This window comes from Plectropomus leopardus, chromosome 16 (genome assembly GCF_026936395.1).
Source record: "Plectropomus leopardus strain MGB_pleo_1.0 chromosome 16, ASM2693639v1, whole genome shotgun sequence".
NCBI classification, from domain to species: Eukaryota; Metazoa; Chordata; class Actinopteri; order Perciformes; family Serranidae; genus Plectropomus; species Plectropomus leopardus.
This window is the reverse complement of record NC_142191.1, coordinates 29,518,311-29,539,479: the sequence shown is the minus strand read 5'-3', so window position 1 is coordinate 29,539,479 and position 21,169 is coordinate 29,518,311. Positions and strand designations below refer to the sequence as shown.

The following is a 21,169-nucleotide window of genomic DNA, read 5'->3' as shown; positions in this document are numbered from 1 at the left end:
GTCTGCAAACGGCTCTCAACATGAAAGTGAGTTAGCGAATGCTAACTGAATAAATAATGCTAGACTACGGCAACATTGCTGATGGTGTTGATCAGAGAGTGGGTGCTATGCTTCCACTACAATGCAACCTAATATCCGTGGTAACTGTTGTATGAGTCTAGTACAAAGCTTTAGCATCAAGAGAGCAACAGACTACAGTGAAGGTTGACAGATGTAGCATGACTTCATTTTCTGCTCAGGACGCCATAACTCCACTATACCTTTACGTAGCAAATAACGGTTTGCTTCCAATGCTCTTAATTCCACATAAAAACCCTTTAATTCATGAAAATGAAGTTGCTAAAAACTGTCGTTACCTTATTAGCAGCGCATCATTAATTACATCTGGCTTGAAATTATTCAAGCCAGATGTCATTTTATTTCACTTCAGTAATAATTTTATGGGTGGGCCTATGCATGAGCACTGATCCTGGCTAAAACAGCAAAAGCTGTATGATTTGTTAGCATGATATTATCGATCGTATTATCGATGACCAAGTGGAAGACACATAATGACCTCAAAGAGGCACAAAATGACAAAAAAGGGACAAAATGACATCAAAGACACACAAAATGCCAAAAAGAGACACAGAATTATTTCACAGACACACAGTGATAAAATAAGACATAAAATATCCTCAAAATGACAAAAAATACACATGGTGACCTTAAAGAGCCACATTATGACAATATGAAAGACAGGTGGAGGGGCCTTTTGCATATCTTTGCCCAGGGGCCCACTGTCTTATAATATGCCCGTGATCAAACTTGAAGCTGCTTTACTTAGAAAATGAAGCTTAATGAGCAACTCCTGTAAATGTAACATAACATTAGCCAACCTCAATTTCTCAAATTTCTACCTTACATTCTCAAATTCAGTTAAATTAAGTTCAGTCAACTCAAATGAATTAGTCAGCGTGAGTTTAGTTAACTCAAAATTCAAAAGCTGCTTTCACAGACATGAAAATAAATTATCTTTAATTTGCAGTTATGTTCTGTGCCACCTGATGAAGTTAAATCCAACATTTACTCTCCTGTAAAATTTGTTTTGGCTTCCATCCAGTTCTAAAAAAATTTAAAAAATCTGTCTCTCTAACTGCTAAATGCTGCACTATGTTCGCCAGCTCGTTTCTGACTGTCTGTAATTCAAAAGCAACTGTTGTAAATGAAACATAAAGAGTTATAAGCTAACCTCAAATTTCTTAAATTTCTCACTTTCTCACACATTCTCAAATTCAGTCAAATTAAGTCCAATCAACTCAAATAAGTTATTCAGTGCAATTCAGAAAGCTACTTACCTCTAACTCTGTCTGCTGTTTGGTGGTGTGCAGGTAGTTAATTCAAAAGCAACTCTAGTAACATAACAGTTATAAGTTGACCTCAAATGTCTTTAATTCCTAACGTATAGTCTTAGATTTAGATAAATTAAGTTCACTCAACTCATATAAATTAGTAAGTGCTAGTTCAGTTAACTCAAACATTTCAAAGCTACTTTCACAGACACAGAAATAAATTAACTTTAATTTGCAGTTATGTTCTGCGCCACCTGATGAATGCCATATTCACTCTCCTGCAAAATCTGTTTTGGATGCATCCACTTCCAAAATAAAATATCCGTCTCTTAAGCTGAAAATGAGGCTGATGAGTGAGAGAGTGAACGTTGTTTGCTGGAAAGCACTTAGCTAAAAGATGCTAAAAAAGCTCCACAGAGCTGATGGATGCAGCCTGGCTCGTCATATTTCAAATGTGAATCAACCTGACCTTTTTTTTTTTTTTTACAGTGCGCTCACTCATGCAAACATAGCTGCTGATTCATCCAGATGGAGCGAGGGCTTTGTTTACATACCGATTGTTAACAGCATAAAATCTGCAGCTGCTATGAAAATGATTGAAACGTGGTTACACTTGGAATGATGGGCCACAGACAGTCGCTTCCTGTGTTCTCCGAAAATACACCCAGCTGGAGATGTTGGCTTTACTGGGCTGCCTCAGAGAGGTATATCATACAGACAGCAGGACACTTAAAGTTAATGTCCTCCAAAAGAAGAAAAAAATACAAAAAAAACACTGACTTGCCTGCAAATTTATGAACAAGATTTAAGCGTGGATTATTACCGCGCTGTAACTGCCATATACAGTTTCACTTGACACACAATAACAACGAGCTCCATGCATCAAAAGTGCACAGGAACCACAGCCCATTTGCCCGTAAATGTTCGCGTAATGGCGAAGAGATTAGCTCATCTCGTAAAACAATGAATAACAAATTGCTGCTTTCATCTTTCAAATTCCAGGCTGTTGGCTTTTACGGCCCAGATGTTGATATAAATAAACTCCCACCGAAGCAGTAAAGATTATATGACTTGTATTCTTCGTTTATGCATGCTTTAAGAACATCTTCATTTTGTTTCTCTGGGAGATTTAAAGTGTGTTCTCGGGAAAATTCTTTAGAAGGAATGTTGGGGAGGGACCTCTCAGCTCATTAAATTTGTCACATTAACTAACAAAATAGATCATGCATATGCATTCAGCTTAAAAATCACAATATTCGGGCTCATTAATACAGCACTTAGTTGTTTTTTCCCTTTTCCAGCCATTAGAACTCAACTGAGACATCCATATTCATGATTATCGGGTGAGATAAGAGACACGGCGTGGACTGGGGAAGATGAAAGAGCCACCTGTGGCAGGTGAAGTGGAGAGGAGTGACTGCTGATAGCGCCACTCGACTTCAGCCTTGGCACTGACACTCGACCCGCGCTCTCAATCTTTACTCCCCAGACAAAGAGAAGGTACGCTGCGACACATACACACACTCAGACACCCACGCACGTATGCCTCCCACAGTCAGAATCTTTTGTTCTAGTATTTCCATGGCCATGGTGAGCCACGATAACATCTCACTTCTGCCCGTGCCACTCTCATTTGGGTCTCAGGTGCCATAGATCAAAGTGCCGATTTCTCAAAGAACAAGAGTCGAAAGGAAATTAGATTAGACTGACCCTGGATCTATGTTTGTTGTTTTTTTTTCAGACACATTAAGCCCTGCAAGGCCTCGCTCAGTTTGCTTTAAACAGAAAGCTCGTCTCATCATCTTATATCTGAAACTTTTTGGGTGGCGGATTTGGGGCTGGGTTCCACAAGTTTAGCAACTTTTTGTAACAATAGGATGCAGGCAGAGCTGTGAAAGTGGGCAGGCTTGGAACTTCTCTATCAAGCTCTGTACGTGTAACCCTATGAATGCTTTCAAGTCGAGATTGTCTGAAAATGTACAACTGGTCAAATCAAGACTGCAAAGACAGCAGTGTCAACATAGATAAAGGCAGCTGGAGACGTGTGGCCCCTTATTTGTAATTATTTAATAATCATAATTACTTATTGTATTAATTGTAATTAATTCATTTATTTTATTTTTTTATATACTTATCTTTTGTAATTATTATTGATAATAATAATTTTAATCATTTATTTAAGAAGGGACAATCTACATCAACCCAAATTTAAAAAAATGTAAATGCACCCGAGTTAGCTGAGGTGCCAGGTTTCATCGGTAGTCCCTTGCCTGATGTCAGAAGGTATCCTAAAATAACTTAAAAAAAGATACAATATGAAGATACAATATATACAATGTTACGACAAACAACATTAAGATAAAAAAAAGGCACACAATGTCGTTAAACATGTAGAAGTTATGTACCACAATTTGACAATACTAGCAGATAAAATCCTCATAGTAGATGATGCAGGCCCAGTATGAGTGTAGTCATTTTTAAATTAGGTAAAATTTCCCTAAAATCAGTGCTGACATTGTTGGTCCTCAATAAAACCATTTTTTCTATAGAGCTTTGTATTGGCAAGAAACTGATGATATGATATGTATCACGATACAGGGGTTATGATTCAATACATTGAAAAATATTTCAATACATCACCTTGAATAAAGTATTGAAATATATTTCAAATGTAACTCCAGTATTAAGAAAAGAAGTAGTGAACTACGCGCTTCATATAACACTTTAACTCCACCAGATTCGCTCCATGTTTAATCACTATCAGCTGTTCCATTCAAATCATCACATGCTTATTAGCAGAGGATGAGACAGGTGTGCTACAACAATAAGAGTCATATCAACTGTAACGTTAAAATGTAAAATTAATTTCAATATAAATCTGCATTGCAACCTGCACTGGCTGGCACCCAGGAGGGAGGCACAGCTATGAATGGGCTGCTTTGTTTGTTTGTTTGTTTTTTTAAATGTTGTCATGATGTAATGTAATGAATATGAGGAAGGAAATTCTGAAATATTATGGTGTTATCAGAGTAAAAAGCTTTTCAGGAATTTTTATTTACTTTTTATGTTAAAGAAGGTTATTTTAAAGGCTGTTCCATAAATCTGAATGATTACATTTTTTTAATTTATGCTCATTCAAAGGTACTTTAATAAAGAGCTGACTTACTTTAAAACAGTTTAGTTGGGAAAAAAGTAAATAAACAACGAATACCAAAAAATACCAACATCTGCTATCGACCAAATCCTTATTTTGCGTTTCAGTCATCCCTTCTCATTACAGGTATCCACACTTTCCCTTTAGAAATGGTAAGATGACACATCATTCCACCTAGTTCTTTTCAAGCAAGCTGAACCTTTCTTCTCTTTCTTCTTTTCCTCCTGCGTTGGCGTCACTTTGTTACTCTGAATATGCTCTGTCTGGACTTCGGGATATGAAACTCTGCCCCCACTTCACCTACAGCACAGATTTGCGCCGCCGCCTGAGCCCTCCGCTGTCTGTCTGTCTGCTCATCCTTATAGCTCAAGGGCTTGTCGCTCTCCTCTCCTCTCCTCTTCTTTTTTTGGTCTTTTTTTTTCCTACCACCGTCTCTCACTGCCCCACTCTGTCTTATCTTTCCGTGTTCTCTCCTCTCACCCCTCCTCCCAGTCAAGTTTCATTTCACGGATTAGCCTGCCCGAGCCCCCACAGCCTGAAATGTCTCAATCACTTGCTAGCTTCCCTCCAACGCTGCCACTGTGACCAAGCATGAGTGTGTGTGTGTGTGACGGTATTTTTGTTGTGCATAAATATGGAATGAATGCATGCACACTTTATGTTTCCTGCTACATCATTTGCATGCTAACATGGAGCTGATTTTAAAGCAGAACCTGTGATTTTGTGGAATAAACAAAGAACTCCCAACATGCACAGAAGCGTCCGCTACATCTAATCAAACAAAATGACAATAAATGATAGTAGCTGATGGTTTTTAGGTCATGATTCAAAGCCCATCTCCTCTCCGAGCGGAGTTGTGAGACCTGAGTAAATCCAAGCTTAGGAGAGAAGAATCCGGCGCTTATCGGCCTTGAGAGGTGCTCGGGGCTGCCTTAACCCTCCGCAGCCTATTAGCTGCCTGCGCTCTAATTGGGGAGCTGTGGGGAGAGGGGCGGCAGGGGTGAGTGGTATTCAAATCGCCCATGAGGTAATCCTCACTCTACAAATGCGTGTTGTGACCCCGTGACCTGGCCTCTAATGATGTGGCTGCAGCAGAACCTGTGCAAGGGAAGCCATGCAGAAGGAAGACGAGAAGTTTTTTTTTAGCTGAAGGGCCTCCGGCTGCTGCTGTAATAAACAAAATTTCAATACTACTTCAGTACGGCACTGAATTCAATAATGGATTTGCTGCTTGCACAAAATGTGTGCTGCAAGCTAAAACTCCATTTCAGCCTCCGGAGAGAGAGAGAGAGAGAGAGAGAGAGAGAGAGAGAGAGAGAGAGAGAGAGAGAGAGAGAGAGAGAGAGAGAGAGAGAGAGAGAGAGAGAGAGAGAGAGAGCGAGAGAGAGAGAGAAGGATGGCACGTGGACAGGAATAAAAAAAAAAAATGAAGGGAAGCATCACAAAGAGTGTGTTAAAACAATAAACACACTTTTTTTGGGTACATCCGTAGTACGAGGTAAGAGTGGGCAGATTTCACTGATGCTCAACCACTGAGAAATATCAGTAAAAGTTTACATAAATGCCAAGAAGCTTTTGATGAATCAACATGCTGCTTCTCTTAGATGTTATTATATGTGGTGGAATATGTGATTCCTGTTGTGAGTGAAGTGCTTGCAATCCCTATTTGCAATCACCTTCATTCACCACTTTCATTGCCATACTGTTTATATATGTGTGTATGTACTGTTTAAGTGTACCATAAAAGATGTCAATAAAGAAATCTAAAGTCTCTAAAGTCAAGTTAATTTTGTGAGTGGACACTTTCCTTTGTTTTCTATGTGCAAACAAATAGAAAAACTAAGGAGCATAAATCAAATTAACCATCTTTATTCAAGTCATCTTGTCCTCTACTGAGACAAAACCAAGTAAAAATTCTGTTGAGTCCAAGACTGAGACCTTCAAAAAATAGTCTTAAGACCAGTTTTGGGTACTTTAACACTGATTATCACACTTGGGTCTTATTTTTGTAGTGTTAGCTATCACTTCTATCAATTATGTCTACAATGTACTCACTAAAGAAAAGAATAAGCAGGTACAGATAATAGATGGATAAATGAATCTCCAACTGTGTAAAACAGGCAAATGCCCAGAGAACCCAGACCCTTAGGGTCCACAAAGGCTCCACATTACTTTTGGATTTTTCATTACGGCTGGCTGATATGGAGAAAACTCTCATGATATTTTTTTGCCAAATTTCTCGATACCAATTTTGTTGGTTTGACTATTGGTGCTTTTGCGAAATAACATATAATCATTAAGCGGGTAAAGGCAAACAACAGAACAGTAAGTTCAAAAAGTGATATAATTTTACTCTAATGCGACCTTTAAAACCAGAAAAGGAGAACAGTTATGATATCACCATAACCATCTATCTTTTAAAGTTTAGATCTTAAACATTTTGTTTATACAGTTCTGGTGTATTCTTAAATTTGGTGCTTTCAATCCAAATATTACCAAAAGGGGCAGGCCACCTTGCTGGTTCATCCAACCCTAACCAAAGGAATTGCTGAAATCTAGGAGCATGGCGACACCGCTACAAGAAGGTCTGACTCGACAAGAAACTTGAGCAGTCTCCCTATCAGACAGGTTGTAAACAAGCCAACAGTTTAGCCACATTATCTAAAGTGAATGCACCCGAGGAGAGCTGAAGAGGAAAACTGCACAAGAAGTACAGGTCGATGCCAGAGATGAGAAGAAGACGTTGTGGAGTAATTGTGGAATTCCTGTTTAGGACCTGAGTTTAACACTGGATCTGATATCAGGTAGCAACATTAGCAGCTACATTCAGCAGCCGTTTCACAGTCCCCTAGCAACTCTAGGCAGGACGGACCCTCAGACAGACGACAACTTGTTGAGGTGGCACATTTTTAAGGGTTGCGACGGGGGCTGGGAGGAGCAGACGACTTCTCACAACTGCCCTTTTCAGCCCCTCGCATGCACCGGCACTCCTCACAGCTGTTGCATGATTGATGCCCACTCCCTGCCCTGTCAACAACTCCTTTCTGCTCGCCTCGGAGAAAAAAACGCCTCCCCCTGCGGCCATCCCCGTAGATATCTCATTTTCTCACAACTTTGCATATGAATGGCTTGGACAAACATTCCGAAAAAACAAAAGCATTTCCACCCCCTATTTCTCTCAACGCATACCTCATATCCAGAGCTATGTTTTCTGGAACTTCATCTTTATTCAGCGCGGATTTGGCTTTTCATGTCCCCACATTACATCTTCATCTCATTTCCCCCTCAAATCCTCATAGACACATTCTTAATCTCTGTGTGCCAGAGATCCATCTCACTGTTTTGCTAAGGCCTATGATATGGTAGCTTTACAAACCCCTATTTAAAAAAAATCTGTCAATCAAGCTATTTGTTCAGGCAGTGCAAATTCATTTTCAATTACTATTCACTCTTGGTCTGGATAAGGCTTGGGAGGAAAAAAAAAAAAAAAAAGAAATCACAGTGACTATTGGTCACACCGACTTAATCCGGCGATGAATGAGGAAATGCACGTACGGACGGCCGTGCAAAAATTGTGCCGGGTGAATGAGGCGGAGGGTGAAGCTATTCATACAAGTTAAAAATACATATTTACATATAATGGTATGGGGTCATCAAGTGTAGACCTGAAGTTAATGAAAATGAATAATGGAAAGTGTGCATTAGGCAACTTCAGTAATTACTACGCTACTTGGCCAAGGTGATTACCCGGAGGGGAACAGCCAGAGGACACTGCAAAGAAGTGGGAACTTTCTCCTGTTCTCTCCTCCGAGCCCCTGCCCTTGATCAGCGGGAGATGTTGGAGTGAAGCGTTAACATCCGATTAGGATGGTTGGAGAAGTGAGTAATGGACCTGTCTTTGAGAACAGGATCTGTATGGTTGCCTCTGCGCTACACGGAGAGATTGGTGGTTTGTGGTCACTGGCCGGCCTCAAATTAGCTTAGCGTGAGTTATGTCCTTGTTTGTGTCACACGGTGATGGGAACAGAGTTAAACAGACAAATCGGAGGCCTGGAAAGTACTTCAGTATGTTAAAATCGAGCTCGCTGACTTCATTTAACAGTAATATACAGTTTCTACAGATTCTGCCATAAGGCATTCTTACCTGTTTGAAACTACAACACTAAACAAGCTACATTGCAAACTATGTTGTTTGTTTCTTAAAAGCAGCCACAGTGACAGTTACAGGATAATGCCACTTCATTTTACTGAGACACCATCATTAGGAGGCCTGACTCAGAGCTAAAGGAATCCGACCACAACAGTAAACAAGCATGCCTCCTGCCGAGGTCCAGTATGTTTTACTTCTTCTTTTACATTTGATGTCAAACCATTGCGACGTAAATCTGTGACTAAATGCCACATGTAGTGTGTGCTAAATGTAGAATCTGTGTCAAGTTTGCATGAGCTAACAATAGCCACCAAAGGCAAAAAACATGAAGCATGAAGAAACAAAAGTTCAACTTCCAAGGCAAACTCTGTATGTTCTTTTAAAACACACCTTAAAACATACTTTTACAGCAAGGCAGTAAATCTATTGTTTATCTAGTTTCTATGCATCTTTTATCAATTTTAGTATTTTTATATGTACATGTTCATATGCATGTACAAAAATTTATATATTTGTGTGTATGTGTGTGTATATGTACATATCCGTCTATGTGTGTACTTTGCATGTATAACACACTGTTTTATCTTTGACAGTACAGTATATATTATTCTTTTGTCCGGTATTGCAATTTATAACTGTGTTTAAAAAAAAGTATTATTATTATTATTATTATTATTATTATTATTATTATTATTATTATTATTATTATTATTATTATTAACAACAAGTTTGATTTTGGCCATCTTCATTATTTTATTTTTTTGAAACAAGCAATGACCATATTTGGGTGAGAGGGTTGAGCTGTGCAGGATTGCCCCGCCTCTACTCTGATTGACAGGTCACTTTGGTAACAACTTGTCAATCACAAGGTAGTGGTATATTTCACTCCACATAGGACTAAAATTTACAAAATAAACATCATGCTGTTTTGAAGAAGACTTAAATCTAGTGATTTTGATGATAAACTAATTGGGAAAGACGTTTACTGAAATAATAAATCAGGTGGGAATTATGGTATTTTTCCTCACAGACTTCTTTACTATTGGGCTTCTCTAAGCAACCAGTGGAGCTGCCCCCTGCTGGCCATTAGCAAGACTTCCTTTATGCTTCTTTTATATATGTGCCTCCAACCAGCACCAGCAAAGAGTCAATTTTGTTTTTCAAGGATTTATGACTTCATCTATTTGTTGTTGGTGCTGTAGCCACAGCTGTCACACCAAAGTCCACTTATTTTTCCACCTTATTTTCAAGGTTCGTGTAGCTCTTTCATTTCTGTCGTACATTGTATTTTGACTCAACAGTGTGCACAAACATTATTAAGGTGTGGTTTTAGTATGAATACCAGTATTTAAAGAGTATTTGTACTCCGGAGTGGACACTATAAATGCTCAAAACATGAGTTAATAGTATTTGATGGAATTCAGAGAGAGAATTCTGCTACCTTTCTGGAGAGTGTAAATCCATTCCTGTGTAGCTTGAGGCAAAAAAGGAAATGGCTGCTCTCTGGTCAGTCCACTAGCTCATGTACTGAGAACAGACCTAAATATTGAGCACATTTCTTCCAATTTTTTTTAAAGGAAAGCCAGCCAGCTAAAATGCAAAATAGATGGCTGATATTTTAATAATATATAACGCTTGTGGGAAATCATAGCTCATTAACAATGAGGCGAAAAACTTTCTTGTCCGAGTTATGATCTTTTTTTTTCTCGCAGAGCTCTATCTTACCCACTGTTTTAATTGGAGTATGTTTTTCCTCATAATATATTTTTACTTATGTAATAAACCTACACCCAGAAGAAAAATTATTTGAGTGGAATTAAAGGATCTAAGAAAAAGATGCACACTTCAGAGGCTGCTGGGAAATAATTCATGACCGCAGAATACACTTATGGTAACATAAACACACCTGTGCACTGACAATGTGTTGAAATAAATGGAAGAAGGTTACTGGGCAGAGATGCTGTGCAACAATGCCTTTAAATGACATAAGAATCTTTTTTTCCTATGATATTTACAACATTAAATCTAAACTCCAATTACAATAATCCTCTCTTTGATTCTTCGTTTTAATGCATAGACAAGCCGATGTGGCGCTTGTACTATTTGCATAATATCTCACCGGTAGTCTCTCTGTCACACACATACATACACACACACACACACACACACACACACACACACACATATTAGAGATTCTGAGTTGGCCTACTTTAGGTGTTCAGGGAGAAAGCAGCACTGCACAGGATGTGAAGCAGGCGTACTGATTTTCCAACATATGCATATCTGTTTTTTGATTGTAAGACTTGAATTACAACCTCACAGTTGTCCACGCACCAGACAAGTTGCACTTACAGTTTACATCCATGTCTGCGAAAACATGGTTGTATAACACACATCTACCTCCCCAGCAGCACAGAGGATTTATACAGTAAGCATAAGGTGGGAACCCAAGATTAGTGTCACCAATTCAGTATCTGGCCAAATGTCTCCCCTTCTCTTCCTGAGATCTGACGATGAATAATGGCCGGAAAAGTGTTTTTGCAGAACATTATGATGTCACAGTGAAGTTGACCTTTGACCTTGTGAATATAATCTCATCTCTTTATCCTATTTTACATTTGTGTAAAATTTGTCACAATTACATATGAATTATTGAGTTACAGCCAAAAACATTTTTATGAGATCTCAGTGACCTTGACCTTTGTTTTTTGATCACAAAATTATCAGTCCATTATTGAGTCTAAGCAGATGTTTGTGCCAAATTTGAGGATATTCCTTCAAGGGGATCTTGAAATATTATGTTCAGGAGAAGGCGATGGATGCAAAGTCACAGTGACTTTAACCTCAGATCACCAAAATCTAACGCGTTCATCATTGAGTCCAAATGGACGTTTTTGCCAAATTTAAAAAACCTTACCTTGACCTTTGACTTTCAAACACCACATTTGTATTAATTCATTATTGAGTCCAAGTGGATGTTTGTGCCACATTTGAGGAAACTAACTCAAGGCCTTTTTGAGATATAGTGTTCAGGTAAATGAGACAGATGCAAGGTCAAAGTGAACTTGACCTCTGGCAATCAAAATCAAAGCAGTTTATTCATAAGTGAATGTTTGTGCCAAATTTGAAGAAATTCCTATAGGTATTCATGAGATTTCACATTCACAAGAATACATGGACTTATGGACGGACAACCCAAAAACCTTATGCCTCCAGCCACGGCTGTCACCAGTGTGAATGCATAAAAATGGTACAACATCAATTCTTCTTAATACAAAGTCCAAAAAAGAATGAGAAAAGTGAAGAGAATTCAGCAGCCAGAGACCTGTGGGCCTATCCAGCAGTCTTGTGATACATTATCAGCAGAATGAAGGCACACAGATAAGGTGCACAGATTATGTTTAGGGGTGCTGTTTACCTCCAGAGATAAAGCAAGGGTGTGACACTCCCCGTGCACAGTAGCTGAAGGCAATCAAATGGGAAAAAAAAACAAAAAAATCATCCAGCAGCACCTTGAAATAAACTTGTTTGAGAATGGATTTGGAGCAAATCAGCCCCACCCCTCAGACTGAATCCCCCCGGCCTGTGTAAATAAGCCATCAATGGCTGTCACATAACTGTTACACTGGCCAGGACAAATGAAGACGCAGAGTGCTGCCTGGGCTGCCGCCGCCACCGCTGCTGACTGTAATTGCAATCTTTCAGACGGGAAATGGCAAATTGCTCCTCTCATCATTAGCAAGCAGCTAAGACAGAAAACAGACATGCAAGCCTGCAAACATAATTATAATGACATACTGGGAGAGGCAGAGGAACTGCCATGGAACACATCTGGGGCTTTCATGAGACCACTGCAGACTGGCTGAACAGGTCTGCCTTGGGCTCAAGAGTGTTTTTTTTTTTTCTTTGCATGTGTGGCTGTTTAAATTCAGATCCTATCATGTGATCTGTTTACCTAGCAACGGCATGGCAGACTTACTCGTGCAGGCCACAGACGGAGGGTCAGAGATGGCTCGGTAGTAGCCGTCCTCGCAGTCACAGCGCCAGGAGCCCTCGCGGTCGTTGAAGCTGTGTGCCGGACAGCGAGAGCACTGAAGATCCTGGGAGGAAGACTTGTAGAAGCCACGACCGCACGCTGTAGAAAGGGGGGGGGGAAATAGAAAAGAATGAGGCCAAGGCAAGGAGAGGTAGGACAAAGACAAAAAAAAAGTTATAAACCATTTGCACAGACAGCATTATGTGAGGATCTCATGTAATTTAGCTATCCACAAATCATAATGAGGTTTCCTAAAATGAAAAACAGGTGGTGTGGAGGACTTGATTTTACAATTTATCATGTTCAGTTTCAGTTTCCTGACCGTTTTTGCTTTTAGGGCCTTCAAAATAACTCATTGTCTGCTTGCCTTTTCAGATTGATTAATTTAAATACTTGTTATTGGGAATATTATGCAACTTTTTACCAAAAAAAGAAGCTATGTTTAGAGAAAATACCACCCTATGACTTGTCTTGTGACCCAAGAGAAAAATCTTAATCACAGTTCACATAAAACAGGGTCCTCTGGTGGTGAGGACAGCTCAAAATGTGCTTCAATTGTTACAATGCTGATGTCCGTAGTTTAAAGGCATAGTACACCTCCAAAATAAAAATGCATATTTTTCCTCTTACCTCTAGCACTATTTATTAGTCTAGATTGTTTTGGCGTAAGTTGTCGAGAGTTTGAGATATTGGCCGTAGAGATGTCTGTCTTCTCTCCAATATAATGAAACTAGATGGCACTTGGCTTGAAGTGTTCAAAGCGCCCACCCCCCCAAAAAAAAAATATATATATATATATATATATATATATATATATATATATATTTGAAAAACTTGGCAACAATGTTTCCCTCCAGAAATCATTACCCTGTTACTCAAGATAATTCACAGAACTTGCTGTGAGCAGTTTCATGAAGGAACTATTCTTCCTAATGAAGTACACCTGCCAATTGTATCACTGTGCGGTAGGAAGAGTGCATCTATGACTAGTTAATTACTCAACTAGTTGAGCAAAAGAACTATTTTGGTTATCAATTATTTATTTTAGTCATTTGTCAAGACAAATGTCAAATATGTGCTGGTTCCAGCTTCCTAAATATGAGACTTTACTACTGTCATTTATGATAGTAAAGGAAGAGAATTAGGGTTTTGGACTGTTGATATGACACTTTGAGTTCTGTAAGAAGTTTTTTTTTTTTTTTTACATGACACTGCTCACAACAAGGTCTGCGGATTATCTAAAGTAACGGGGTCATGATTTCTGGAAAGAGACATTGCTGTTTAGTTTTCCAAATGTGTTTTTGGGTGGCTCTGAGCACCACAAGCCAAGTGCCATCTACTTCCATTACATAGCAGAGAAAGTAAACATCTCTATGGCCGATATCTCCAACACTGCAACGGACACCAAAATAATCTAGACTGAAAAATAGCACTACGGGTAAGAGAAAAAGTATGTCGTTTTTTATTTTTGGTTGAACTGTCTCTTTAAAGCTTTAAAAAAAAACTGAAAACAACAAATTGCACAATTACATTTTTTTTTTTTTAAAAAATCTATTCCACCAGAAACTCAATAGAAAGCTGGAATTCTCACAGTTTTAATTTAGTAAACCTCAGTTATAAGCCAGGTTCACACAGCATTAAATTCACTGATGATCTCATCAGTCATTATAAATCATCGAATGTCTCCAGGTGATCTTACTTCAGTGCCAACAGTCTGAGGGAGTCGTCACTCCACACCTGTATTCCCATCATGAGGAGGGCATGACAGAACACACCGTTGTGTTCACATCGTAACACACACACACACACACACACACACACACACACACACACACACACACAGGCTTTATCTAACAGAGCCATGAGAAAGAACCGTAAATCTCATGTTGAGGCATTTGCTCGGGATGCACTCTCACTTCAAGAGGTAAATAACAAGGCTATTTTTATTCTGATGAATCCCCAGGTCAGTAAAGAGGTCCGACTTGTTTATAACACGCCCTATCTCTGAGAGGAAACATTCTTTACCAGAGCAGAGAGATAAATATCCAGCACATGGATCATTTCAACATTTTACCTTTGACCAAGCCAGTAAACAAACTAAGACTGATATGATGAATCAAACGGCGGAGTCATCGCCGCCTGTGCGCCGAGATAGTCATTTAACAATTACACTCAAATTACTCACCCACACATCATTTCCCTAAAGTTACAAATGATTCCCACGACAGCAAGTAATGACAAAGGCACAAATGGCAAACAGCAGCCCTCGCTGAATCACACACATTTTGTGGAGTTAATATTTAAATACCAGTAAGGAGGAAAATGTCTATTCTGGGGTCTGGCTATTTTAGCCACCGAGTCGACTTAATCCACAGTGACCGGCTCGGCTGTGTGTGCAAAACGGAGCTAAGCCCGGCGCAAAGCTGCAATCCAGGCCACATGATCTCTTAAACAATCTGCAAGAAATCTACACTTGTGTAAATAGCTCTGCATACAAACTATCAAATTATACCAAAAAAATGCATTTTTCATGAGCCACTGGGGGGAAATGAGCAATGATTGTCAAACTAGGTCTCCCCCCATTTCAGATCTGTATTTTCCCTTTTTTTTGCCAGGGAAAAATATTGGCCACCACCTCCTGTGACAGGTCCGGAATAAGAAGGATAGTTTTTTTTTTTGTTGTTTTACCACTAAAGAGCAGGCCGGGGCTCGGGGTATCCTGATTTCAGCTACATGAAAGCCCTGTCATTCTCCATTTATTGCACTGCCACAGCCTCGTGAAACAAGACCTTTTTCTTTTTTCAAGTGGAAAAAAGACATGATTTTATCTCTAATCTTTCTTTACCTTTCCAAGCTGGTAATTGAAAACAGAGCCATGAGGAGTCTGCGAGCGGTGAATGCTGACCAGGCGAAACATATACACACAGTCTCCAAGTGCTTACTCATCATATTTACCTTTTTTCTTTTTTTTTTTTTTACTGTATGTTCCCTTCTGATGAGTGATAAAACAGCAAAGGAAACCATGCCTGCTTGGTGTATCTGATGCGCAGGGTAAACACTCCCCCGTGGATGTTGATAATGACACTGAAGGGTTTTCTCCAGCAGGTTAGGGAGCGGCTAGATCACGTTTAAGACGGCGCTTTCTCCCACCATGCCCGGCTGTTTAAACATTCTGATAAGCCAGCGTGTCTGTTTGCCTTTCGGGTTTTCTGAGAGCTCATCTGCTGGGTGGCCAGTGTGCAGAGGGGGAGAGCCCGGCGGGGACCGGAGCTGTCACCCACAGCGACCACCACTCCGGCAGACAAGAGCATTCACGGCAGATTAAGACCAGCACAAGGCCGGGAAGTGAAGAGACGCAACTTTAATGGATGACTCAGATTCATCACTACCTCTTTCTTATTTTTATTGATTTCACATGAATTCTGTTGGTTAGAGTTTGGTTTTTTCTCCCTTAAACCCTTTGAAACCTAAAATCAGTTTTCTTGTGCTACAGTTAGACACCTTTCACAAGCTATTTCCCTTTTAAATATGAGGCAATGACAAAAGAAAAAGTAAAAGGGGTCAGTACAATTATCCCAAAAAATTGTTTTAAAATATGTCCAGAAAACTATAGTTATAATTGTAATAATCTTTATTTTTAAAGTTACTAATATATATATATATATAAAACAAATATATACATATGTCTTATAATTTTCAGCACTTTTTAGGTCATTTTTGATTTTTGTTGTTGTTTGTTTGTTTGGTTTTTTTTTGCTTATTTTCAGGTAATTTTCCTTTGAACCATTTTTTTGCAAATATTTGTGCCATATTTTGTTAGGTTGCTTGTTGCCTTCTCCCCTTGGTTTTGAAGAAATCAAACCAGTACAGCAGAACTTTCTCCTGTTAAAAATCACCAATAAAAGCTTCTAAAACATTTTCCAGCGGGAATATGATCTGAAACCAGTAAGAAGTTAACAGCATCAGCAACCAAGATTTCATGTTTCTACACTAGCATGTAGCTACATGTAGCAGTGTACTTGTGTACAGAGACACTTTCTCCCATTATAAATCACCAAGAGAAGCTTTTTAACTCAGCTGGACATGTTCCAGTGAGGAAAAATTATCCAAAAATAAGGAACGACATCAGCAACCAAGATTATTGTTTACCCTGATTTTAGCATGCAACTTCAAATCCATCACGAGCTGATGTAATCATGTAGCCAAAGTAGGAAAAAACAATGGAAACTTTGGCCATGTTTAATATCAACATCTGACGCTGTAACATTATATGATAGGAAATACATAGGTAAATAGGTCCCCTTTAAATTACACATCTGTAAAAACAGCTCAATGCTATTTATGTGTTAAGTGAAAGACTGTAACTACCTATTAAATCTTAATTACAGCTGACACGCGAAACAAAATAGTTCTCCAAGGTGTTTATTTAACTACAGCTGGTAGTCTTTGTTAAAAAAAAAAACATGATGTACGTTTACTGAGCTGTTCTTATTTATCAAGATTTGTTGAATGTCTAACAAAACAATTTTGTCTATTGAATGTTTAAAAAACATTTTGGGGGAAAAAAAACTGGATGGACATGCAGGACAGTGTACAGCATCAAGAGTACTGCTTTATATGCTACATCAACAATAGCTCATGCATGTAGTGGAAATAGCATGTATATTTCCATATGCTAGGTAGAAAATAGTAAAAATTACATATTCCAAGGCAAAGGCCCAGAATGACACCAAGAAATAATACAGTGCATGTTTTTATGCTTTGATGGCTGTGAGATCAAAAGTTGCAGTTGTGAATGTGTTTCAATGGTGATTTTTTTTTGTACTTGACAGTATGAATGTAACAATTTTGTGTACACTATGTATTTTAGAATTATTGTAGGAGTTGAGCTGGAAATATTTTTGTTACAATATTAAACAAAAATACACAATTTTGCTAAAATGTATGACATATGCATCAACACAGCAAAAATTGTTTAAAAAATTACAAATGAAAAGTGTGTAAAATTCACCAAACAGTCTCTAAGGGTTAATGTAACCTATCTGCTTAAAAAAGTCAATTTGGGTGTCGATGCTATGTATAATGTAACCGTCAGCTTGCTTGGACTTCACTGTTCTCAATATTCTGCAATTTAAGAAACAACTTTGGTGACTTCAGTGTTATCATAACTGACAGAAATAATGGCCCAAAACTACAAAAATAAAAGCCTTGTTTTAATAAACTGGACTTGCCCTTTAAATAGAGCTCCGGAGCAAAACACAGTTCATTTTCCATGCTCTTTTTTCCCAGCAAAAGCCCATGTGTTTATCAGTGCGTCCGACTGTGTTTGGCACCCGGAAATGTTTACAGAAGCAACAAGGCGGCAAATGAGGCCTCAAAAATCGAATGCCTGTATGACACAGGCAACTAAGTGCTTCTGCAGCTCTCCCCACCACTGGCAGTGCACTGAGTGACAAGTACAAACACAGCCGTCCCCGGCCCCGGCATTCCTGTCCCAGCAGCACAGCGCACGCTGACTCGCTGCTGGCGACTTTTCCGTTCCTGGCACCAGATGCTAAAGAGACACCCTCTTACAGTCTGAGATGGGATGATAGTGAGTGAGAGGTTCTTAGTCGTCGACTCTCCCTGAAGCAACACTTTACTTCTGAGTGGAAAATATCTACAATGCAATTACACCGAGTCTTCCAGTAGCCTTCTTAGCTGACAAATGACTGACACCTTACTGGCAAACACTGACGCATAAACATGTTAAAACATTGTCGACTCTTTTCGACTTCCACTGATTTGACGAGAGGACACACAGTCTAACGTGTAATTACATTTGTAAGGATGAAGTGTATGAGAGTGACTCCTCAGAAAAAAGGGTTTATGTAAGTCGGCCCCTCTCTTGGAAAAGATAAAGGCAGACTAATGGTTTGTGCTTGTTGACACGGGCCTGTTAAAAAAGCTCAGCAGCAGACACAACAGTCGGCTTATTTACGAGAAATTAGCCGCTCCTTAGAGGTTGAGGTTAAGCAGAGAGAAAAAAAAAATACAAGTCTTACATTGCAGCCAGCTCCTCAGCAGGCTACAGAGCCGGCATCTGTAATTTCCCTTCCAGTGGTCAAGCACTTTCATTCAGTGATGTGCAGGGGAGGGGGACAAGCTGTAGTCAGCAATTTTAGACAGAGAGAGGAAGACGAAGCGGGAGAACGGAGAGGTCCCCAAGAGTGGTGGGATAGAGATAATCAAACGTTCCCTTTGACTGTGGCGTCTCAATCACCAAAACTGGCCCAGAGAATAAAACAAAGTCTCCTTATCTTATGCAGACACACATACATAGGGAAAGAAGGCAGGATTTCTGTATTTTTCTAAGATCTCGGTTTATTTCTTTTTTTCCTCTGAGCTGAGCTTCTTAACATTCTTGAATTACATCCAATTTTTCGCACGCTTTGGCAGTGTCATGACACTCTGGGTGAGGGACAGAGAGAGGGAGGGGAGAACATAACTTCTTATGCGACAGCCTGACATATCCCTTCCTGGCCAAAATAGAAAATAATTATTATCCTTGTCCTCGGGGTGATGCCACTTCACTTGGTGTTTTTTTTTTCTTAGTTAATCTTCTGCCTTTGCTGACAGATCGGATTCCAAATTTGCCCTTTTCGTTTTTTGTGTAGTTTACTAGCTTTCTATGAATTTGCTGGCACTGGTTAGTAAAGTCAAATGCCAACCAAAAATACATAAAAAATTAACATTAGTGCACAACATTATGACAATTAACCATAGCTGTAAATGGATTGGACCAAGCTAGAAGCTAGCATTAGGGTTGGTTTCTCTGTCTCGTCCAAACATGGTCCCTTCTTGCTCCAAAATCCAAGATGGTGACAGCCAAAATGCAAAAGTCTGTAGTCTGTAAGCCAATGGGTGACTTCATGGCAGTTACGTCCACTATTTTGTACAGACTATGGGTCATACATTTTGGAAAGTATGCAAATGTCTACAAAGAGGTTAAAGTGGACCCCTGTGGATGTGGCCAGAGAACAAATTTCCACTTTCTAACCCTTGTGGCAGTGTGGATGTGGAAAGTTAAGCATCGTATAGGCGCTGGCATTGAAAAACTTTTAAGTATAGCCTGACTTGGAGAAACTGGAAACTGAGCTTCCTTGCTTGTTTACAACCCACAAATCCAATCAAGGTTACAACCCTTATTACTACTGAGCACGAAGAACTCGAGCTGGTCCAAACAGGGCAGCTGGGATATTGAGTTTCTCCCCATCTGTCTCAATATTACTGCGGACATCGCTCAAAGTGAGCTGCAGTGTGGGAATGTGGGAGATTCCCTCTTTGCAGACTACCAGAGCCAGAGTGAGAATGACTAGTGTGGGCCTTTCTGTCTCCACGGTCCTAGCATGATGAGTCCTGTCAGGGCCGGGCCTTCCCCTTTCTCCAGCTGCCCTCCCGTCCGGCCTGATTATGTGTTAAATCCGCCCGTGTGTCGGGATGGATGTGGAAAGAATGCGCGCGGATAGGGAGCCGAGCAGGGCTGCGGAGACCCAGAGAGAGCAGCCTGGAGATAGCACCCCATTAGAGTGATAAAAGAGGCAGAGGGAGGAGAGCAGCCGACAGGACCAACATGCAGGCCTCGCCGCTGATGAATGCCAGGTGGAGCAGGTCAAGCGTGATAAAGGAAACAGTTTATTTTCTTATTTGAAAAAAACACCATTGCTTTCCGTACAACGCTTGCTATGGCCGTCGCCGCCGCCCCGATAGGGAAATGTCTTTATAAATATCAACTCTAAACACAGGCCTGGTACGATGGGAAGCCTGTCGCCTGTGGTTTACAAGAGTATGTTTCCTCCCTGTGCCTTTTTCTTTGTCTGAACGATTCTGACATCCAGTGCTAGCTGCATACCTCTGAACAGGACTATGTAACATTTAAAATGTTGCCCATATCTATATATCTTCTACATTCCGGTGCTGATTACAGAGAGTTTTGATACCAAAATGGTACTTTTTTTTGCATACCTGACTTTGTTACATAAATATAATTTTCTAGCTGAGCAATTTCCACCTACAGAAGAGGACTTTAACTTACAGTCTGTTTTTTTTTTTTATTATTTTATTTTTCTCATTTAACAAAAGAAGCCAGACTTCTCAGATGCAAGGCTTAACTACTACTACTGAACCATGCAGAGCAGGCAACTGCCCCAGGCCCCCAGAGCTCCAGGGGGCCCCAAAAGTTCCAGATTTACAACATGTCAACTCATTAACACTTGGGAATAGGCACTACCAAAGCACAATATTAAGAGGGTCGTCCTTAAAGGGCTGGGCAAAATACTGATATTTTGATATAACAATGTAGAATTTAGATACTGTAATATCGCAAGTGTTGTGTTTTCTGCTTTTAAAGGTTGGATTACAGTAAATTCATGTAATTTCCTAAATTTACTACCCTGAATTCCAATTTTGCCTTTACCCACTTTGTCATTATATTCACATTACTGATGATTAGGGTTGGT

At 39.6% G+C, this 21,169-nt stretch overlaps 1 protein-coding gene across 7 annotated transcripts in view; it reads right to left on the bottom strand.

The window, feature by feature from the left end:
• epha7 (eph receptor A7) overlaps nucleotides 1-21,169 on the bottom strand; it is a 114,244-nt gene that overhangs the window by 75,429 nt on the left and 17,646 nt on the right. For all 7 annotated transcript variants that reach the window (XM_088089581.1, XM_088089585.1, XM_088089582.1 and 4 more), the window contains exon 4: nucleotides 12,615-12,770. In XM_088089581.1, the coding sequence (XP_087945707.1) occupies nucleotides 12,615-12,770 (156 nt within the window). The remainder of the gene's footprint in view (nucleotides 1-12,614; nucleotides 12,771-21,169) is intronic.